Below are 19,240 nucleotides of genomic sequence, written 5' to 3'. Positions count from 1 at the left end.
GCTGCTGTCTTGGTTCTTTGACATTCGTTTCCTAAAAAAATATCTTAAAATGTAAAAAAAAAAAAAAAAAAAAAGAGTTCTAAAAAGTTTCCCCAGGCTACACAATATATTATTGCATTGAAAAGTCATTCAACTGAATTCATGACGATGGTCAAAATTATACTCATAATGTACTTATGACACTTTTTCCCCTAAAAAAATTATATTCAGATATTGACACTATTACAAACCTGAGAATAAAGTAATTTTAATCAATATTTTCTTTTGCCAGTGGTAATAAGGTATTATAATGACATTGATGCTATTTATACAGTGCTTCCACAAACTGTTACCACCAAGTTGGAGGCACACAATCGTATAGGTCTTAAACTACGGCCTGTGAGCTGAATACTGCCCACCCCCACATTTGGAACAGCCCTGTGAACAGTACCGGAGACTTATTTTAAAAACTTAATTTTAGACCTGTATTTGACAATGAAGGTTGGCTTTCAACCTAAAATATTACTTAGTTATTAACGTAGCCTAATTATTTGTTAGATTCACCCACCAACACACAGAATGGTACATTCAACATCACATTTCATCATAATCGAGCGGGTGCTACTGCACGCAACCCTGCAGAATGAAAAGTTAAAGTGACAAAAAACGTTTTGGAAAAGTTGAATTTTTAATCAAAAGTGGACAAGTGTTTTTTTTTATGTTAAATGGAAACAAATGGCTTTTTGTCTCGTCTCTCAGGAAACAGTGTCTGTATTGAAATAATACAATGATTAATATGCATAAGTAAGTAAATATTTTCATAGAAATCGCAATGAATATGAACAAATATCATTATAATAGAAATAATGCTTTTTTTTAATAGGTGATATATCTCTTGAAAAGTAATGCTCATTTTTCTGTACGGTGCAAAAACAAAATTCAATTCAATTTCAATTCATTTTTATTTGTATTGCGCTTTTAACAATGAACATTGTCTCAAAGCAGCTTTACACAGATAATGTGGTGATTAAAAGTGAATATGTTCTTTATGAGTACGTTTGTCCCTGATGAGTGAGCCGGTGGTGACTGTGTAAAGGAAAAACTCCCCGAGATGGTATAAGGAAGAAACCTTGAGAGAAACCAGACTCAAGAGGGAACCCGTCCTCATCTGGGTTGCACCGAATGTCCATTAATAGCAGATATACGATGTTGTGGGGTACAGTGATGATGATCAGAAGCGAAAAGTAGTCCTGAGTCAGTGTAGCAGACTGTTGACATTAACTACAGTCCAAATCCATCCTCAAAGCGCCAGTTCTTACTCCGGAATTTCATGGAACCACCCAAGGCTTTGATGAGGAACGTCCGAAAATAAATTAATCTAGCATTAGGATACATCATAAATACATTTAAAATCTCTACAATAATACTGGTAGTCACTCTGGCCCATGTCATTTCCCCCATTAAAGAAAGGAAACATTATATTAGGGTGTCTATGGATTTGGTTGCTTCAAATTTCACTTGATCTAGGAGACCCAAACCTGTTCCAGCATGACTCTCTGTACCTCTGTACCCAAAGTCAACTCCAGGACAATATGCTTTACATGGGTTGGAGTGGAAAATCTTGAGTGGCCTTCTATAAATCCTATTGAACACCTTTTGGGTGAATTGCAATGCTGACTGCACCCCAGGTCTCATCACAACCAGACTCTAAAATAGAGGAACATCTTCCAAAAAAGAGTGGAGGTTATTATAACAGCAAATGGGGACTATTGTAATAATGTTGGCAGTGTACAGACTAAAATGGAATGAATCTCATACATTGACGATCTCCTGCTTTATCCTATCTAAACCACATTTCCCAGAATACCTTGAAATACGCCTATTGCCTCACACTTCCAACCATGACTCGGTTACAACCTGGTCTGTGTTGTGTTTTAGATGCACATCAGACCCTTGTCCAACACATCTTTCTGATTTACTGTCCAGAGTCAGAAGCAAGCCGTGAAAGCTATCTTGATTCTTTCTACAATCATGAGAGCAAACGATCCTCTACTTTTCTCATCTAGACCCCAAATAGGCGTGTAATATGAGGCGGGACTTAATGACAGATGTGTCGGTGAGCCAATCGCTGTCGGCATGTGATGTTTCCTGGCGTAAGCGCTCGCGTCAACCAAGCTTTACTTTGCGTGCGCGCCTCGGAGTGGCGTGCATTTCGGCCAATCGAGTTGCAGAATCGCGGCGCGCGAGCCAATCGTTGAGGGGCATTTCGCACGTAGGCGGTACGATACGGAAATAGAACGACGTGGGGGTAGGTTGTAAGAAAGTTAATGGCTTGGGGGAAAGAGAATCTCTTCTCGCTTCAGGAGAGTTTGAGGGTTTTTCTGAAGTAAAACGGAACCATTGAATAACCGTAGAACCCCGGAGAAAGTGAGAGGGCAACCTTACCTTTACAAACATATACCTTCTTTAGGAAAGTATGCAGGATGCAGTAGCCGGGACGGCAATGCTGACGGACGGCTTCGAGGACGAGATTGACTCGGTGACTCCGCGCTCCTCGGCGCTCGGGATGGGGGTTGGAGCTACACCAGGAGCCGGACTCGGAGGCCTCGGGTTGGGTGTCGGTAGCAAAAAAGTCCGCTTGTTCGGCGAGCCCGGCGGGCCCGCAGCAGATAGACTCGATTTCAAACTCACCGCAGCCGCCGTTCTTTCCTCGGGCCCCGGATCCGGGAGCGACGAGGATGAAGTCTCTGAGGTGAGGTAGATCGTGGATTGAGCGCTAGCTATCAAGTTAAGGCTAATAGCTCCTCCGTAATTTTAGCTTTAGCTTAGCTAGCGTTACCCAACCGGAGGGGGGAGAGGAGGAGGAGGGGGGGGTGGCTATGACGGCAGACAGGATTCTTCAGGTACTAAAAAAATATATATTTTAAGGATAAAGTAAGGATGAGGGCCCTCGCTTAACATCATGTGCTTTATTTTCACCCTGTTTAGAGGCTTGTGTAGGATTTCGGCGCTGTTTTATTTGATCACGCGAGCCCACGTTGCGTTTCAAGATAGCTCGGATTGTGTGGCAGGGCTTAGCCTGCTTTGCTAGCTAGCTAGCTAGCTGACTGACGAAGGCTGCGATTCGGGCCTAAAAGACAAGCAGCGGGCAGCACCTGCTGTATTCGCCTTCAATATTTCTCTCCTCGTTCACACGGTTTTTTTGTTTTTTAAATCGCATGTTATCTGGTTATGTGGCATGTTAAAATGGGGCAGAAGGTTTGAGAAACGGTTCTTTTAACACACCGTGGTGCAGACACGACGCTAACTAGCTGCGTAACACACACTCACTCTCTTTTATTTTTATATATATATATATATATAGCAGCTCTGAATGCAGATTAGCTAACTTATCGCTGGTTATCTGGTCAGCAACAGCCGACTGGTTCTTTATTTTTTTCGATCTGGGCCACTTATTAAAAAAAAAAAAACTGCGTGTAAAACAACCCTGAAGTCCAACCAAGGATTGTGGGTTTTTTTTCCCCCCACATATCCAGCTTTCCAACTAACATCTGACACCTAATGTTGTGGAAAGACGGCGCTCCATGTTGCAAGTCACCTTAGTGTCAACACGAGGGTTAGGGTTGAGGATGTGCTCCTGTTTGCAGGATCTCATCTGGGCACTAAGGAACATGTCTGGTGTCCGAGACAAACATGTCAGTACTTCGGGTAGTGATCTGACCGGAAAGTAACTGTGTGTGTGTGAGAGAGAGAGAGAGAGAGAGAGAGAGAGAGAGAGTGTGTGTTACTGACTTCCTGGAGACATGTTTTTAGTTGTATACATCACATGGACTTTTAAGATCTGGTGAAAAATTTGATCCTGATTCTCCACTGCAATATTTCATCATGTCCAAGACCTCCTGCTGCCCTCATGGTCATCTAGAATTACACCTAAGGATGCTTTACTTTATTATATCAGTGAATTCAACCACTTTGCTTTAATAATTAACGTATTATAACTATTGAGCATTCTGTGTGTCAACACTAGGGTTAGGGTTGAGGATGTGCTCCTGTTTGCAGGATCTTCTTCGGGTTCAGAGGAACACGTCTCAGTCTGGTGTGTGTGACAAACATGTAGGTAGTGTTTTTCAGGAAAGTAGCACTGTCTCTGTTTTGTTGACTTTCTAAATACAAGTCTTTTAGTTGTATACATCACATGGACTTGCAGTGCCCCGATGGACTTTCAGGATCTGGTGGAAACAAGATTTGATCTCCTCTGCCGTTTACATCACATTTCAAACTACTTCACCTTCAGCATTTAATGATGAATGTAATATTAAAACTATTGTACCTCTTCTAAAGGATCATGTCAACACTGGGGTTAGGGTTGAGGATGTGCTCCTGTTCATATAGTATCTAATCTCGGGTTTGAGGAACATGTCTCGTGTGTGAGACAAACATCAATTCTTCATGTGGTGGTCTGGCAGGAAAATTTTTTGGGGTGTGTATGTGAGACTTCCTTCACACAAGTTTTTAGTTATATACATCACATGGACTTGCAATGTACTGATTGGATCGGGGAAAAAAAATCTGGTCTTGGTTATCCACAGCAATATTTCACCATTTTTAAGACCCTCTGCCCTCATGGTCATCTATATTACGGTTAAATCAACTTCAACTAATTTTACGGTTATTTCAGAAAAGTTAGGCATATAATGATGCCTTAATAACAAATGAATCATTATAACTATTTAGCATTGAACCTTTCCTATTTATGTTTATACAGTTGGATATTTTTTTATTTCCCCCCCCCCCCCAAGGAATGTGATTTTCATGGATTTGAAAGGAGACTGAAACACACATACACACACAAACACTGTGTGGTACTGTGCAAAAGTTTTGTGTGCACATTTCGTTATATAAAGTAGATTTTATAGACTTCTACACTTTCAAGTTTGAAAACAATTTTTTTACAAGAATTAAAATTTCTTTGTAGATTGCATGCCAAGGAACGTAATGTAATGATCATAAAATATCTAAGTAGGGTTTATCTGATTAGTTATTTATTTTTCTTAAAGAGGTGCCACACCAAATACTCACTCCATTTAGCTTATTTCAGTTTACAGTGTTTTATTATAGTTTTATAAAATGTACAAGCGTTTAATTACCTTTGAAAGTGTTCAGGATTACACTGCGGCATTTCTTCAAGCTGTATTGCATACCTGATGCTTTTGCTCATCTCCTCTCTGTCTAATGGACAAGGGCGTGTCTGTTGTCTGGTGTATCTGGTAGTGGGTGCGAAGTCCCGTCTCGTGGTGCTGAAATTCGGTCTGGAATTTCAAGGAAGTAGAGGGAGGAATGGAGGAATGTCGTCTGGTCGACATCACTCTCTGGTTGCACCCAGACACCTGTCCGGATCGGCGAATAGATTCGTTTAACACGTTTCTATGTCACTTTAGAGATTATTCTCATGCCATAGATGTTGTCCATTGTAAACGTGACGAATAGAGATTTGCTATAGGAAGTAAGTGCGGTTAGTTATCGTGTTAAAAGTACGCAGCATTTCCAGGTGGAACATTATTTGGAGGTTATCTCGCTGTCGATGGTTCTCAAAGAAAATGTTTGTATTTTGTGTATCAGTCCTGGTTGCAGGTTTTAACTAGCTAGGAATACCAGATTTAAGTAAATATAACCTAAAAAGAACCTGTTAGATTGGTTTTACTAAAGTGTATTACATATATTATTTAGTTAATAAAGAAAATGCGATTATATATTTGGATTGTTTTGCCCGTGAAAGGTCAACATGTCTCGGGTTCAGGGATCCTTTTAGTGTCCAGGTTTCTAAAAATCGAACCTGTACCCGGGCTTTTAACAAAAATCGTTACAGTTTTTCAGACCGCATCGTATGTATACTTTCAGTGTCCAAAACGTATTAATTATTTTATAATTGGTTAATTGGAAAAAACATTGCATGTTGTTCAATACACATCGTCTTTCGCGTTCACCTCATAATTAAACCTATTTAACGGTGAAACATTCGTTATTAGAATAATGTATCAACATTGTAGCGAAATTGGGGGAAAAAGTTTACAGGGTTTCAGTTTGTTACTAAATTACAAAGTAAGATTAAGTGCTTATTATGGAGTCTGGATTATAAAGTGTCATTCTGTCATCTACAAGGATGTCGAGTCAAACATTATACATTAACACACCTTTGTGTGTATAAAAAAAAATTATATCAGACTGCACACATGCTTGGAAAAAAGTTTCGCTAATGGAAAATCTACAACTGAGAAGTTTGATCCAACCTAGATTCCAGATCGCAGTTTGTAAATATTAGCAGAAGGAAAAAAATAAAAATGTACCCGTTTTTGATTTGACTTCAAACCCTTTATTTGGATAAAAATTTTCATAATTACAGTCTAACTTTTGGTTCTTGGTGTGAACTTGTGGAGCCTGTTCAACATCAAGTTCTGATCACAAGTCAATTTTGTACCTGTTCGTTTAATCAGGTGAAAAATAAGTCGCGGCGTGTTTGCTAGACATCTGGATAGCTAGGAATGTTCTAGGGTTTTCTGGATGACCAGCTTTTATTCCAACAGTGATATGAGGTGGTAATCTTTCTGCAGAAAAGCCTTGGTCACTGAGTAGCTAAACTAGTTTGTGTGGCTGTTGCTTGATTCTTGCCCTGTGTTTTTTTTTTTAAAGTTGTAAATGTCTCAAGACTATAACATAAGAATGTATATATGGACATCCTTTATTATTTATTTTATATGGAGAGAGAATAAAGACTAGAATGAGCAGGTAGACAGTTGATGGCTGCAGTATGTCAGCACTAAATGTTCTGTCTATAGCAGGAAGCGCGTTTGCGTGTGTGTGTGCGTGTGTGTGTGTGTGTGTCTGTCAGTTGTACAGACACTTGTGTAGGATTTATTTTTTTTCCCACAGGTGGTTGAAGGAACTGGTGCCACACTGAACTCATGACCCGCACGAGCTACGTTTATTCAGGAGTTATACAACCCCTGTGAATGCGCCATGCTTACAGTGTTTTATTTATTTATTTATTGAATATAAATATGGATCCAAGACTGACTCTTTCATTAGACGAATAAATATTAATCTAGTAACTTTTTTTTTAATCCAGTTTACACAGTAAAACGCATACACTGCAAGGCTTGTTCTTCATAACATTGGAGAGTTATAACGTTCTAAATAAGTAAGGAATCACAGTAATACTGGACTCCGAGCGAACCGAGTCTCATCCCCCCGGACCCCTTTTTTTTTCATGTGCCTGTGAGGTGCGAAGTTTCTTATTCCACTTGTATAGCAGCCATTATATTTCAATCGTTACAGTATTTACTTGATTGATGAGCAAACATCACACATTTTACCCTTATTAGTAAGATCTAATGCTTTGGGATGTCTGAGACGTGTTAGTTCCTTTTCTTACTTATAGCATTACTGTAATGAACAATTCCTTCACCAACCGCTATCTCTCTTTTTCTCTCTCTCTCTCTCTCTCTCTCTCTCTCTCTCTCTCTCTCTCTCTCTCTCTCTCTCTCTCTCTCTCTCTCTCTCTCTCTCTCTCTCAAAAACCTCAGCTTTCCGATTTACCTGGAAGCATTATAATAAAGTTCGAGACTCAACCCCTCAGATGACCCCTTCAGTAAATGTTAAATATCTCCTAACAGAAAGTCAAAGTTTTTTTAGCCTGGATACGATTTTGTCATTATCTTGTGCTGATTTTATAGATAAAAAAAAAGCGCCAGTTCCAACTAATCAGATATGTGCATTAAGCTGTGCTTCGTTATAAAACGCATTAACGAGTCAAATTTGTATTTAGCAATGTTGCAAAGATTTGGGATTTGTTCCTGTTAGTGAAGTACATTTTTAAATTTTTTTTGTCAGAATTGCTCGACGTGTCAGTAAGAGCTGATCATCAAGAATATACTGGTTTGATTGTTGTAATAATTGAAAAATATGCCTGGATCGCTGCAGAATGTCTGCACAGTCTGTTAGTGTGGCATCAGGCTCATGTAATATTATATGGTAGTTTATTTTTTTTTTTTACGTACAGGTAAATCGGCATGGTAGCAGACAGACTTGTGATATTAATATCTTTACCGATGCATTGCTAAATGAATCACGTGAATAGAGATCGTCCCATGCAGACGCTCGTGTCTGGAGGATGAGGCAGCAAAATATATCCGAATTTAGTTGGATTAGTTTTATCGATTCAGAAAAGTCGCACGGGTTCCATACACGTTTGTGTTCTGTTGATTCTGAATTTTACCAGAGGGGTGGGAGGTACAGGAAATCATGCAAATCATATAGCGAGCTTTGTGTGTATTGTAAGTAGTTCTGCAACACCAGTCTTATACAGCTCTGAAGATTTTCGGCCAGGTTTGATTTTCACGGCGATTAATCACGTAGTGTGAGTGTCCCCTGGCATCCCATGGCATGAGCAGCGGATCCCTGAATCCAGTTAATCATCAGTCAGTTTGTGGCGTGGGAATAAATGTTAAAAACACCAGCGCCAAAATTAAAAACATGACAGTTTGTAGAACTTCTTTTTTAATATTCTCCTGTTTTCTTTGCAGAACAGACGATTCTTGTTTAATCGCATCTCCCCAATTAATAATTTCTGTTTTTATCTCTTGGACAGCTCTCGCCTTAATTATTACTAAAACAGGAATCGAATGAGCTTCTGGTCTTTATAATTTAGGTGAATTCAATATTTGAATGTTTTCTGCCCATTAAGCGCTGCCCCTTGATCCATTGTGGTCTTTTAAAATGACTGACAGTAGGTGTGAACAAACGAAAACAAACTCGGAAGTCTGTTTTCCATACGGATTAATGGATTTTTTCTTTCTATAATCTTCAACAAATTCAGGCTGTTTTTAGTTAGAAGTACAACTTGGACTATTGTCCTGTTTTAAGTGTAACCCCACCCCATTTTATTTTGCGGCAAGCCTACTTTCAATAAACGCACATCATCCGTATTTCTAACGCCCACTTTTCAAACGCATTCGAAAAAACACGAGCAATCGTACCAGTGCGAGCAGTTTTACTTCTTATGAACGTTCACAACCTGGTCTTGAAATATCACAGGGGACCGTAATCTATTCATGTGAGGAATGACGGAGAAACTGATCGCCTGAGACATTTGTTTGTACCTTAGATCTTATTTATTTATTTTTGCAATCTCACACCAGAACCAACACGCTGTAGATGTGTGTAACACGACTGGATCATGGGATCAATTTGTCTAAATGCTACTGATCTGAGTAGGAGAAACCCAAACGTGTGAATCGCACGCAGGAAAGCGCAATGAGTTTTGCATTTCTTTATGAAAAGAGCTGCCTACAGTGACGAAAGCAAAGGTGTGGGAAGTGCCGAGTGTCACCATTTTAATATGCAATTAATTTTTTTAAGAGTATTTTATTTTTAGTTCCTATTTTGGCTGACAGTTTGAGTAGTTATAGTTTTCTTTCACGCACAAAAGTATAATATACCAGTCTGTTTTCATTTTGTTTATTCAGTTGTCATTCAGACTTGCTTCTCTCCTATTTTCGGATACATTGTATTTTTTTTAGCATTTTAGCATATTTTTTAGACATTTTAGTTAAAGAAATGACGCAATATATGCCTACTGGATCAGACCGGTTCATCAAATGGATTATAATGAGTTTAAACCAAACTAATCCCAGATTAGTGGAAGTAGTTAATGTTTATAGTTTCTATTCCATTCCTGCATTATTTCCTCTCATTATATCTGACTATAGTGCAAATCTTTTATGTTCAAATATAAACATTTATGTACAAATAGTGTTGAGTCTCAATGTAATATTGGCTTTGTCGGGTGCCACGTGTGTGTGTGTTTGTGTGTATATGTTAGCTAGTATTGTGTGTAATATACCATCGCATGTCATGTAAACGCCAGGCACAGACATCCGTTGATTATTTTCCAACTGTAGCGGCGATTTCTAGCTTTACCTGTTTTGTATAATAATTTGTTCTATAAGTCAGAAATGCTGTAGATCTGAAGCCTGGACTGTAAATAGATGTAACTGGTTGTTCGTGGTTTTTTAGTTTGCAGTGAGTTCACCCTTATGAACAACACAGTTGTGATTTCATGTGGCTGTATTTATTCGGCAGCATCAAGGGAAGACGCTAAGATGCACCAGCGAGGGTGGTTTTGTCGGAGTGCAGGTCGTTACAGGATCCACAATAATGAAATAAAACTTGGAGTACTCGTTGTATGCCGAAACAATCGTTTGAAAGCTCTCGATTATTTTTTTGCTTTTCTGCGAAAACTTGTAAGGTGCGAGATGTGTGTAATGAATTCGTAGTGGACGCTGATTAAATGCCTGCACTGTGGATGTACAGAACAATGTCTTGCTTCTCTCCCCAAGCTAGAGAATATACACATCGAATCAGAAAGCACAACGATATCTATTCTCCTTCAAATCTAAACAGGGCAGGACTGTGGGAAAGGTATTTTTTTTTTTTTCCCCTCCATCTTTGTTTTTCCAGTTGTTTAAGGGTGGAGGAAAAAGACAAGGTGCCCAAGTTGTGTCTTTGAGTCACAGCAGTGCAAGAAAATCTTATTGGTGTGTATTTGTAGCCCAAAAGCAGCGCATTTTACAATACCCGGAACATTTCCTGACCTGTGTGTTAACTAAGCTGGAGGAAAAAACACCACTTCTTGCTTTCAGAGTGCTGGTGAGGTAATCAGATTCCCTGGATGGACACGAAGCCTCTCTGTCTCTCTCGTGACTGGGCCTCTCCCTTACTGTATCTCCATATTCGTTCTATCTCTTCATCGGCCTTCCTTGCATCTAGTTTGCTCTACTGCGTTGATTATACATCCCATATGTAGATCGTAGAGGCGTAAAGGATGAGTTTCGAACCATCCGAACACGCTTTTAATTATTCTGCCTGCAGATGGATTTTTCGCTGACCACACCCACACTCGCTGCCTTACTCACGATTTTTTTGGTGGGTCAGCTCCTCTTGGCAAGCCTTGATTCCTGTGAAAATGTTTTCATGGAAGACTGCTTTTGTAATGTAATGCAGCAGTGACACTTAATTTTTTTCTATAAAAAAAAAAAGTTCTCATGTGGCTGATGCGACACGTGTGCAGACGAGCACTTCCCCATGGTGGTGTAGTGTGCTTGTGGGGATAAGATGCTGAATTATTTAACTGCGTTCGGGAACTCTGCCTTTTTGCATTACGCACATACACGGCGTGAACAAACACGCTTTCCTCGTGTACGAATCCGCAGAAGTGATATCGTAGTTTTACACTTTAAGAGCCGTCGTTGGTGAAATCTCATAGTTTCCTTTTACGTTTTCCGAGCTCCGGGTGGACATCCGTTCATGTAGCTGTTTTTGGAAGGTGTTAAAGCATATCCGTATCTAGCGATACGTATTGAAAACATTGAGCATTGAACATTTCTTTTATAATACAGGATTTCTGTGTGTTTAGGGAAACATGAGGCTTGATGAATATTTTCAGGTGTGCTGTATAACATCTGTGTGCACTAGAAAGGGAACACTGAAGTGTTAAATTGGATCACATTTCATTTAATGTCATTATAGGCTCACAAGCACATTGTTGTCAAAGTCACTAGTAATTATGTAGATTAAACTCTGCTGTGTGCCCGAGCTGCTGCTCCTTCTAATCACAAGAGTCTCTGTGGGTCAGCAACACTGGTGTGCAAACACACACACACACACACACGCCCGCATTTGCTTGACTGCTGCAGTGGTGCGTGTGTGCGTGTGTGTGTGTATACTAGACGTTGAGCCTTTGGGGGGTGGAGCTGCAGGTGTGAGGAGGTCAAGGACACAGCTAGGGAAGGGGAGGGATAACCTGCTGATCAGCTCGTCTTGGTGCTTACTGTAATTCGATTGAGGCTCAGGGCCTAAATATTGCACGTTCCCTCTCCAGGCAACACGCCTGCAAGGCCGGACCTCGTGGCCCATGCGAACTTTGTCACCAGAGCCCTCTTTTGTTAATTACCTCGCCAGGCTCTGCCAGACAAGAACTCGCCTTAGTATTATGGTTCACATAAAAAATGTATTTAACTAATTCTTTTATATGTAAAGGTTAAAAACAGGGTGTTGGACCATTTATATTTGTAACATTGAGATTTCTGAGCCAGGAAGATCCTGCAGGTTGATCAGACATTATTAACTGACCGGTGTTGTGAGCTTGTTTTGCAATAATACTGAAAATAAACCCAAAAAAACAAAACAGCAAAGTACTGAACTATTAGTAGTAATGACGAAGAGCATAAAATATTAACATTATAGTTAAAATGAATCATAGCATTAGAGCTTAATCTTAAAATATCACTTCTATGGGGTATGTGGATCTAAGTGAAACCAAAAGAACAGGAGATGTCATTATGCTTATGTAATTATGGAAAATATATTTTTGTAGATTTATTTATTCTTTTTTTTTACACTGTGCGCTTTCATCACACTGTCGTTATTAAGCTGGAAGAGAGAGCGGCTATGAGAAAAGGCGCATAAACATCAAGTCACTCGAACCACATTCAGAGGTGGTCTGGGAACAAGCAGGACCACATCTCATTTGTCTGGTGAACAGAAATGAGTCTTGATGCGTCCCAGACAACAAGCAAGGACCGGCTAATCGACTGCATCATTGCCTTAGCTGGAAAAAACACACAATCATTGTGAGATTGTTTGGATATCGTGCTGAAAGGGCAGAGTGCTCCACGGCCAGGCTAATGGACAGACGCAACTCGAACACCAAAGACGGAAAACAGCAGCTTTTCATGGCTTCATTATCGTCTTCGTCTCGCATCCGTTCATCGGTTAAATTAGCAGATCAAAACACTTTTGAAATGGCCCATAAAGATTTGTGAGGTATGATTGATAAATGCAGAGGTGTCGCTAATACACGTGTGTGACGGCCTCGCACTAGCAGAAATGACGTGTGGAAACGTAATGATCACAAGCGAGAGGATTGGGAAAATCTTTGGAATTTGGTTGGGAAGTTGCATCTGGATATAAAAAGGATATATGCCGATCAGGCATAACATTATGTCCACCTGCCTAAAATTGTGTTGTCCCCCTTTTGCTGCCAAAAAAAGTCCTGACCTGTCGAGCGTTAACTTCTTCAGCAATTTGAGCTACAGGAGCTCGTCTGTTGGATCAGACCACACGGACCAGCCTTCGCTCCCCACGTGCATTTGCGTTCAATCATCTACCACTGAACACCTCCACAATGATGGAACTGTAATGAATGGACATTCGGTGCCTCCCAGATGAGGACGGGTTCCTTTTTGACTCTGGTTCCTTTCGAGGTTTCTTCCTTATGCCATCTCAGGGAGATTTTCCTTGCCACAGTTGCCACTGGCTCACTCATTAGGGATTAATTTAAAATTATAAGGAACAAACTTATACATTCTTTTATACAACTTTATACCCCCCCATATCTCTGTAAAGCTGTTTTGAGATGTCCATTGTTAAAAAGCGCTCTACAAATAAAAATGAAATGAACGGAAATATTTTGATACACATCTGATGTTTTCCCTCCCTTATTCTCACCCTGCAGGTGGAGTCCTTCATCTTAGATCAGGAGGATCTGGATAACCCGGTGCTAAAGACGGCGTCAGAGCTGCTCCTATCCAGCGCAGCCGACGGAGCTGACCTCAGAACAGTAGATCCAGAAACACAGGCGCGGCTGGAGGCGTTACTAGAGGCAGCAGGTACGTTCCCTCTAGACGCTTGCTCGCTTTGAGTTCTCAGCACAACAGCAGCTCTGACGGTTCTCACACGCCCCGCATGCTTTTACTCATCTGTTTTCTTGGTTATTTTCAAAGCAAATCTGAGCTGCTTTTGCTTTGTATGCACGTTAAAAAGAATTCTTGGATATAAATGACTTTATATTCATATTCATTTACTTGATCTGGGAACGCAGCTCTTCTCAGCAGACTTGCACCTCCTTCGAAGCATCTTGTTGAATCCTGCACTTTGTTTACAGTGTACATATACAGCAGAGCAGCTTTCCTGTAAAACACGTTGCGTGTGTATATTAGGATACGACCCATAGTTAAAAAAAAAAACGAAACAAAAAAACCTGCAGTGTTGATATGCAGCGTCCTGTAGGAAAACAGGTCAGGGTTGATAGTGATATAATTACACGGATCTACTGAAAGGTGTGTTTTTATTAAGTAGATATTTGGTGCTTGTGTTTACATTCAGCTGGAGGCAGGTCTACAAAAATACATAAATAAATGTATACATATACATATATACACATATACATACCTGTTATTTAGACTGTTAAGTTGCAGCCTTGATTAGACAAGGCTCAGCATGTTAGGCCTGACTGGTGAAGAGGTACAGGCTAGCCCGGTCCTGTGAGCTGATCTTTTGCTCAGAGCAGCACCAGGGGAGATTACGGGGAACAATAGATTTCAATACAGCAGCCTCTGCTCTGATCATGACTCAGCAGTGGCATTTAGTCAGCTTGCTGTATGTGTCTGTGTGTTTTAAATGTAATCATCTGCGGCCATGCAGCTGCCTGTGTAGTATTAGTGCACAAGTATTGTCCCTATATAGTTTCTTAGATACTATGTTTATTACTGTCTATGAATGCTGCCTTGTCCTCTGTTCCCCATCTGTGTGGTGGATTTAATACGGCAGGCGACTCGCTGTCCAACATCAGTGTTAATACGTTAAGCGTTTATGCAGGTTGTTCAGGTATTTGTTCTTTCACTTTGTGGCTGGACGGTTTTGCAAGTTTCCATGTTATTCGTTGGTTTGGAAATGATGTTTTTACTTATACAAGTGGATGCTACAGTTTAATCTTCCTCCCCGGGGTTCTTGGAGAAAGCAGATGTTGCGTAGATGCATTTGACTTGCTGCTCTTATTGTAAAGAGATTATTGTTTAGATTATAAACCATCAGGGAAGAGTTAAAGATAAGACACAGCATTTTCCGGTGGGTTTTGGCCGTTGTAAATGTTTCGGGAATCCAGGTCTTTGCGTAAAGCATCATAATTGGCAACTTCTACATTTATCCTGATTAGAGCTATGTTGGATCGTACTTGCCGATAATCGGATTTTTAAAATGGATTCTGGATAAACATAAAACATAACGCTCCTTTTTAAATAGTACAAAACTTTATTACAAACGAAACAATTATTACTGAATCATGGAAATGTGCAAAATTTTATAAATATGAATATATTCATAAAATATATTCATATAATTATTACATTTAGATAATTTTATATGGCGCTCTTCGTGCAACGCGTAGTCTCGGGTGTAAAAACAAACAGCACGTGGTGCCAGTGAGTTGCCTCTAGAGGCCGCTCTCTCTCTCGAAATGACAGTGGAGCGGAAGCAGGAAAAACTTATCGGTATGGGTTTTTGCTGATTGTTCCAGTCAACCTTAAACCCTGATGCTTGTCATCTGTTTGTTCCATGAACATGAAGCAAATACATTGAATTTACATAAACTGTAGTGAAAAGAACGAGAATCAGAGATCTTTAATCGCTGTGTACATTATGCAGCACGTGCTAGTGTGAAACGTTTGTACTCCGGTGACATTTGCTCTCGAGCGTGATTTTAAGTGGCAAAAGTTCACTTGATTTCCTGTTCTGCTGAATCTGCATTTTGTACAGGAATAAGTCACTTCTCCATTTTTTTTTAGTCTTGTTCTAGTTTTGCTAATTACGTGCTTAAATATTCGTATACAATGCAGCCTTACTTTTCGGTCTGTGGTCGTGCGATGACGTTAAAACGGTATGCAAATTCAGCAACAAACATTTTCCTTCCTGCGTAATTAAGCTTACTATTTCACAATTATCTTGTGTACTTCACCATGCTGCATGGTTGGTTTTAAACATGACTAACCTGTGTGTGTGTGTGTGTGTTTGTGTGTGTGTGTGTGTGTGTGTGTGTGTGATTTGGGCGTGCACTAACTCGGGATGGCCTTGAATGCTGCGTGTTGCTGGCGTGTGGCCGACGCTGCAGGCATTGGTAAACTGTCCACTGCCGATGGCAAAGCCTTCGCAGATCCCGAGGTGCTGCGCCGCCTGACGTCATCGGTGAGCTGCGCGCTGGACGAAGCCGCCGCCGCCCTCACACGCATGAGGGCCGAAAACACACTCAACGCCAACCAGGCAGACAAGTAGGCATCTCCTCTCACTTATACTCAGCATATTTTTGCCTTTTTCTCTCTTTTCAATACTTTCTTCTTAAACAGAATTGTTGTTGGTGTTCTGCCTCTCACGGTCCTTTAATCAATGTAGTACATTTCACCTTTAAATTCGCAATTATTGTTAGCTAGCTTTTTGCCAGTGAAACACATTTCCATGGCGATTTCTTTTAATTCGTCACCTATCTGTGTAAGATCAACACAAGTAGCAAAATAAACCGGAAAAAAAATTTACTCCTCTATTTTAGTCACTAATATCAACTTACTGTTTCTTCTGAGCCATTATAAGTTTTACTTTAGTAAGCTATTTGTCTGCACATGAAGTAATCTTTACGTAAGCTTTGTCTTTGTAGATCATCTGTTGTAAAGTTATAATGTTGGAGGAGCGGTCAGCGTAGCTAGCTTAGCTTTGCCTGCACAGTCGCGGTAATTGTAGCAGTCTGGTTATTTTTAGCCGTAGCCTGCCTGAGGCCTGCTCTGACGGAGACGTAAACGCGGTGAAGAAGCTGCTGGACGAAGGCCACAGCGTCAACGAGCACACAGAAGAAGGAGAGAGCCTGCTCTGTCTGGCCTGCTCCGCTGGATACTATGAGCTCGCACAGGTAGGGCTCTCGCATCTCCTCCCTCTCTCTCACACACACACACACACACACACACACACTGCTCTTTTATACTACACTGGTCAGCGATACTCCGGAGTGTTGCTAAGTCTGTTCTTCTCTTCAGGTGCTCACTTCAACAGTTTTATTCTTAGAGTTGGTTATAGATTTTTTTCCTTAAATAATATTTTGGTTTCTTTTCCCTTTTATCATCTTTACAGGTCTTACTGGCCATGCACGCTAACGTAGAGGACCGAGGCATCAAGGGAGACATCACGCCTCTCATGGCTGCTGCTAGCGGTGGTTACGTAGATATCGTCAAACTGCTCTTAGTGCATGGAGCAGACGTCAACGCACAGTCCTCATCAGGTACAAAACGTCTTTAGCCCGCCTTTTTACCCAGTATCCAAACTGGGTGGGACAACTAATATATATACCCTAAGGTTCAAGGGGATGGCATGAATCATAATGTCTTAAAAAGGGAAAATAACACTGTGCAAGTAGGCTTGCGAAAGTACAAGAATTTTAAAAGACTAGAAACTTTCCATGGGAATTATTTAAGAGCTAAAGGGGAATACTTCGGAAATTTGTAAAATTGTAGATAGAACGTGAACGTGGTAAAAAAAAAATAAAAAAACAGATTTACTGCAGTTTCAGTTGAATTTTTACCCTGCACATATTCACTAATCGCATGCACACAGCAAACTTACTGCAGAGGGCTACTGAGGCCACGCCCCCTACATGCACTGTGCATTCCTGCATCACACTCTACATTCTTAAATCCTGCACACAAAACAATGTCAAGAAAATGTCCATCTTAGTATTTTTGTAAATGAATGAATTTACATAAATGTTGTTGTTGTTATATTAGGGCTGTCCATCGATTTAAAATATTTAATCAGGATTAATCACATGATTAATCACATTTATATCTGTTCTAAATGCACCTTTAATTTATGTTTCTAGTTTTTAATACTCCAAACAACATGGACAAATATGGATGCATTATGCAAATATGTTTATTATTAGTGAAACCGAAGTCATACAGCATGAATATAAAATATTCTTGCTATTTTAAAGTAATAATGGTGTTTTAAATGACCCAAATGATCAGAACATGTTTCCACACGGACATATTTTATTATCGTATTTGCGCATCGCGGAGGATTTGGGAGCTGAGACTTGGCGCTTCAGTGAAAAATATTTGCGATTAAAAAAAATATATAAATAATTTTGTTATCTGAGTAAAGAAAGGACGTCGTTTTTTATATTTATTTGTTGATATTTTTAATAAAAACAAACGCGCGTTAATAAAATTCGTCCGGTTAAAATTAATTTACGTCAAGGCGCTAATTTTGACGGCGCTGGTTTAAAACTTCCTTGTGCTGTGTAAATGCTATTGTAAATGATACTAACAGTTAATTAATTATAATAAATGTCATAAAAAAAAAGGAATCTGTATTAGTTTGCATGTCAGATTATGACCAAACAAATGTTTATATTTGTTTGTTTTTTATTCAGTTTCTATAAATTTCCCCATATTTTTTGAGTAATTGCCATACGTTTTCAAAACCCCCAGATGAGATTACCATGGAACGTTTCTGGAAATTTTCCGCCCTTTTGCAACCCCCATCGCAAGCAAATAACCATTCGTTGTCTCTTGCAGGTAACACGGCACTGACGTACGCATGCGCCGGTGGTTTCCTGGACGTGGTCAAAGTTCTGCTTAAGGAAGGGGCCAACATCGAGGATCACAACGAGAACGGCCACACGCCCCTGATGGAGGCAGCAAGCGCAGGGCATGTGGAGGTGGCACGCGTGCTCCTGGAGTACGGAGCAGGGATCAACACACACTCCAATGAGTTTAAGGAAAGCGCTCTTACACTAGCCTGCTATAAAGGTGTGTGTCGAAGTAACCAGTGCACTCGGTTTCTAGCAAATGTTTGCATGTAAAAAAGTGTATGTGTGTGTGTATATAATATATATATATATATATATATATATATATATATATATATATATATATATATATATATATATTTATATTTATATTTATTTATTTAAATATATATATAAAAAAAAAAAAAGTAAATGTTTATACTGTGGAAAGGCACAGAGTGAGTCCTCTGGCTTTAATACAGGGCATTTGGACATGGTGCGGTTTCTCTTGGAGGCAGGAGCTGACCAGGAACACAAGACGGACGAGATGCACACGGCACTCATGGAAGCCTGCATGGTGAGAACACTGCATTCTTTATTCATTTCATTCACATGTAAACACATTCCTTTTGGACTGATTTATTTTTCTTTTCTTGTTTATGAACGCTGTGTTTTTTTTTCTTATTTATTTTATTTTAGGAAAATGTATTTTATCAGCACCAAATCACATGAAAGGGTCAAGTTATTCATACTGTAGTGTTTAGTCACAGTGTGCAACATAAAAGGATGCACCCTGATGCACAAGAATTGTGTAAATGC

At 39.9% G+C, this 19,240-nt stretch overlaps 1 protein-coding gene across 4 annotated transcripts in view; it reads left to right on the top strand.

Moving 5' to 3' along the window:
- The first annotated feature begins 2,267 nt into the window (after window positions 1–2,267).
- ankhd1 (ankyrin repeat and KH domain containing 1) overlaps window positions 2,268–19,240 on the top strand; it is a 30,509-nt gene continuing 13,536 nt past the window's right edge. For 2 of the 4 annotated variants that reach the window (XM_083564509.1, XM_083564508.1), the window contains exons 1-7: window positions 2,268–2,731; window positions 13,550–13,703; window positions 15,980–16,136; window positions 16,618–16,765; window positions 16,984–17,131; window positions 18,429–18,662; window positions 18,904–18,998. In XM_083564509.1, coding sequence (XP_083420635.1) covers window positions 2,456–2,731; window positions 13,550–13,703; window positions 15,980–16,136; window positions 16,618–16,765; window positions 16,984–17,131; window positions 18,429–18,662; window positions 18,904–18,998 — 1,212 coding nt within the window. In that variant the 5' untranslated portion in view covers window positions 2,268–2,455. Of the gene's footprint in view, window positions 2,732–13,549; window positions 13,704–15,979; window positions 16,137–16,602; window positions 16,766–16,983; window positions 17,132–18,428; window positions 18,663–18,903; window positions 18,999–19,240 lie in introns of all 4 variants that reach the window. The other 2 variants (XM_083564507.1, XM_083564506.1) reach the window with 1 other exon arrangement.

The sequence above is a fragment of the Silurus aristotelis genome (assembly GCF_946808225.1).
Source record: "Silurus aristotelis genome assembly, chromosome: 16".
NCBI classification, from domain to species: Eukaryota; Metazoa; Chordata; class Actinopteri; order Siluriformes; family Siluridae; genus Silurus; species Silurus aristotelis.
The sequence above is the reverse complement of the archived record's forward strand: the minus strand, read 5'-3'. Positions and strand labels throughout refer to the sequence as shown.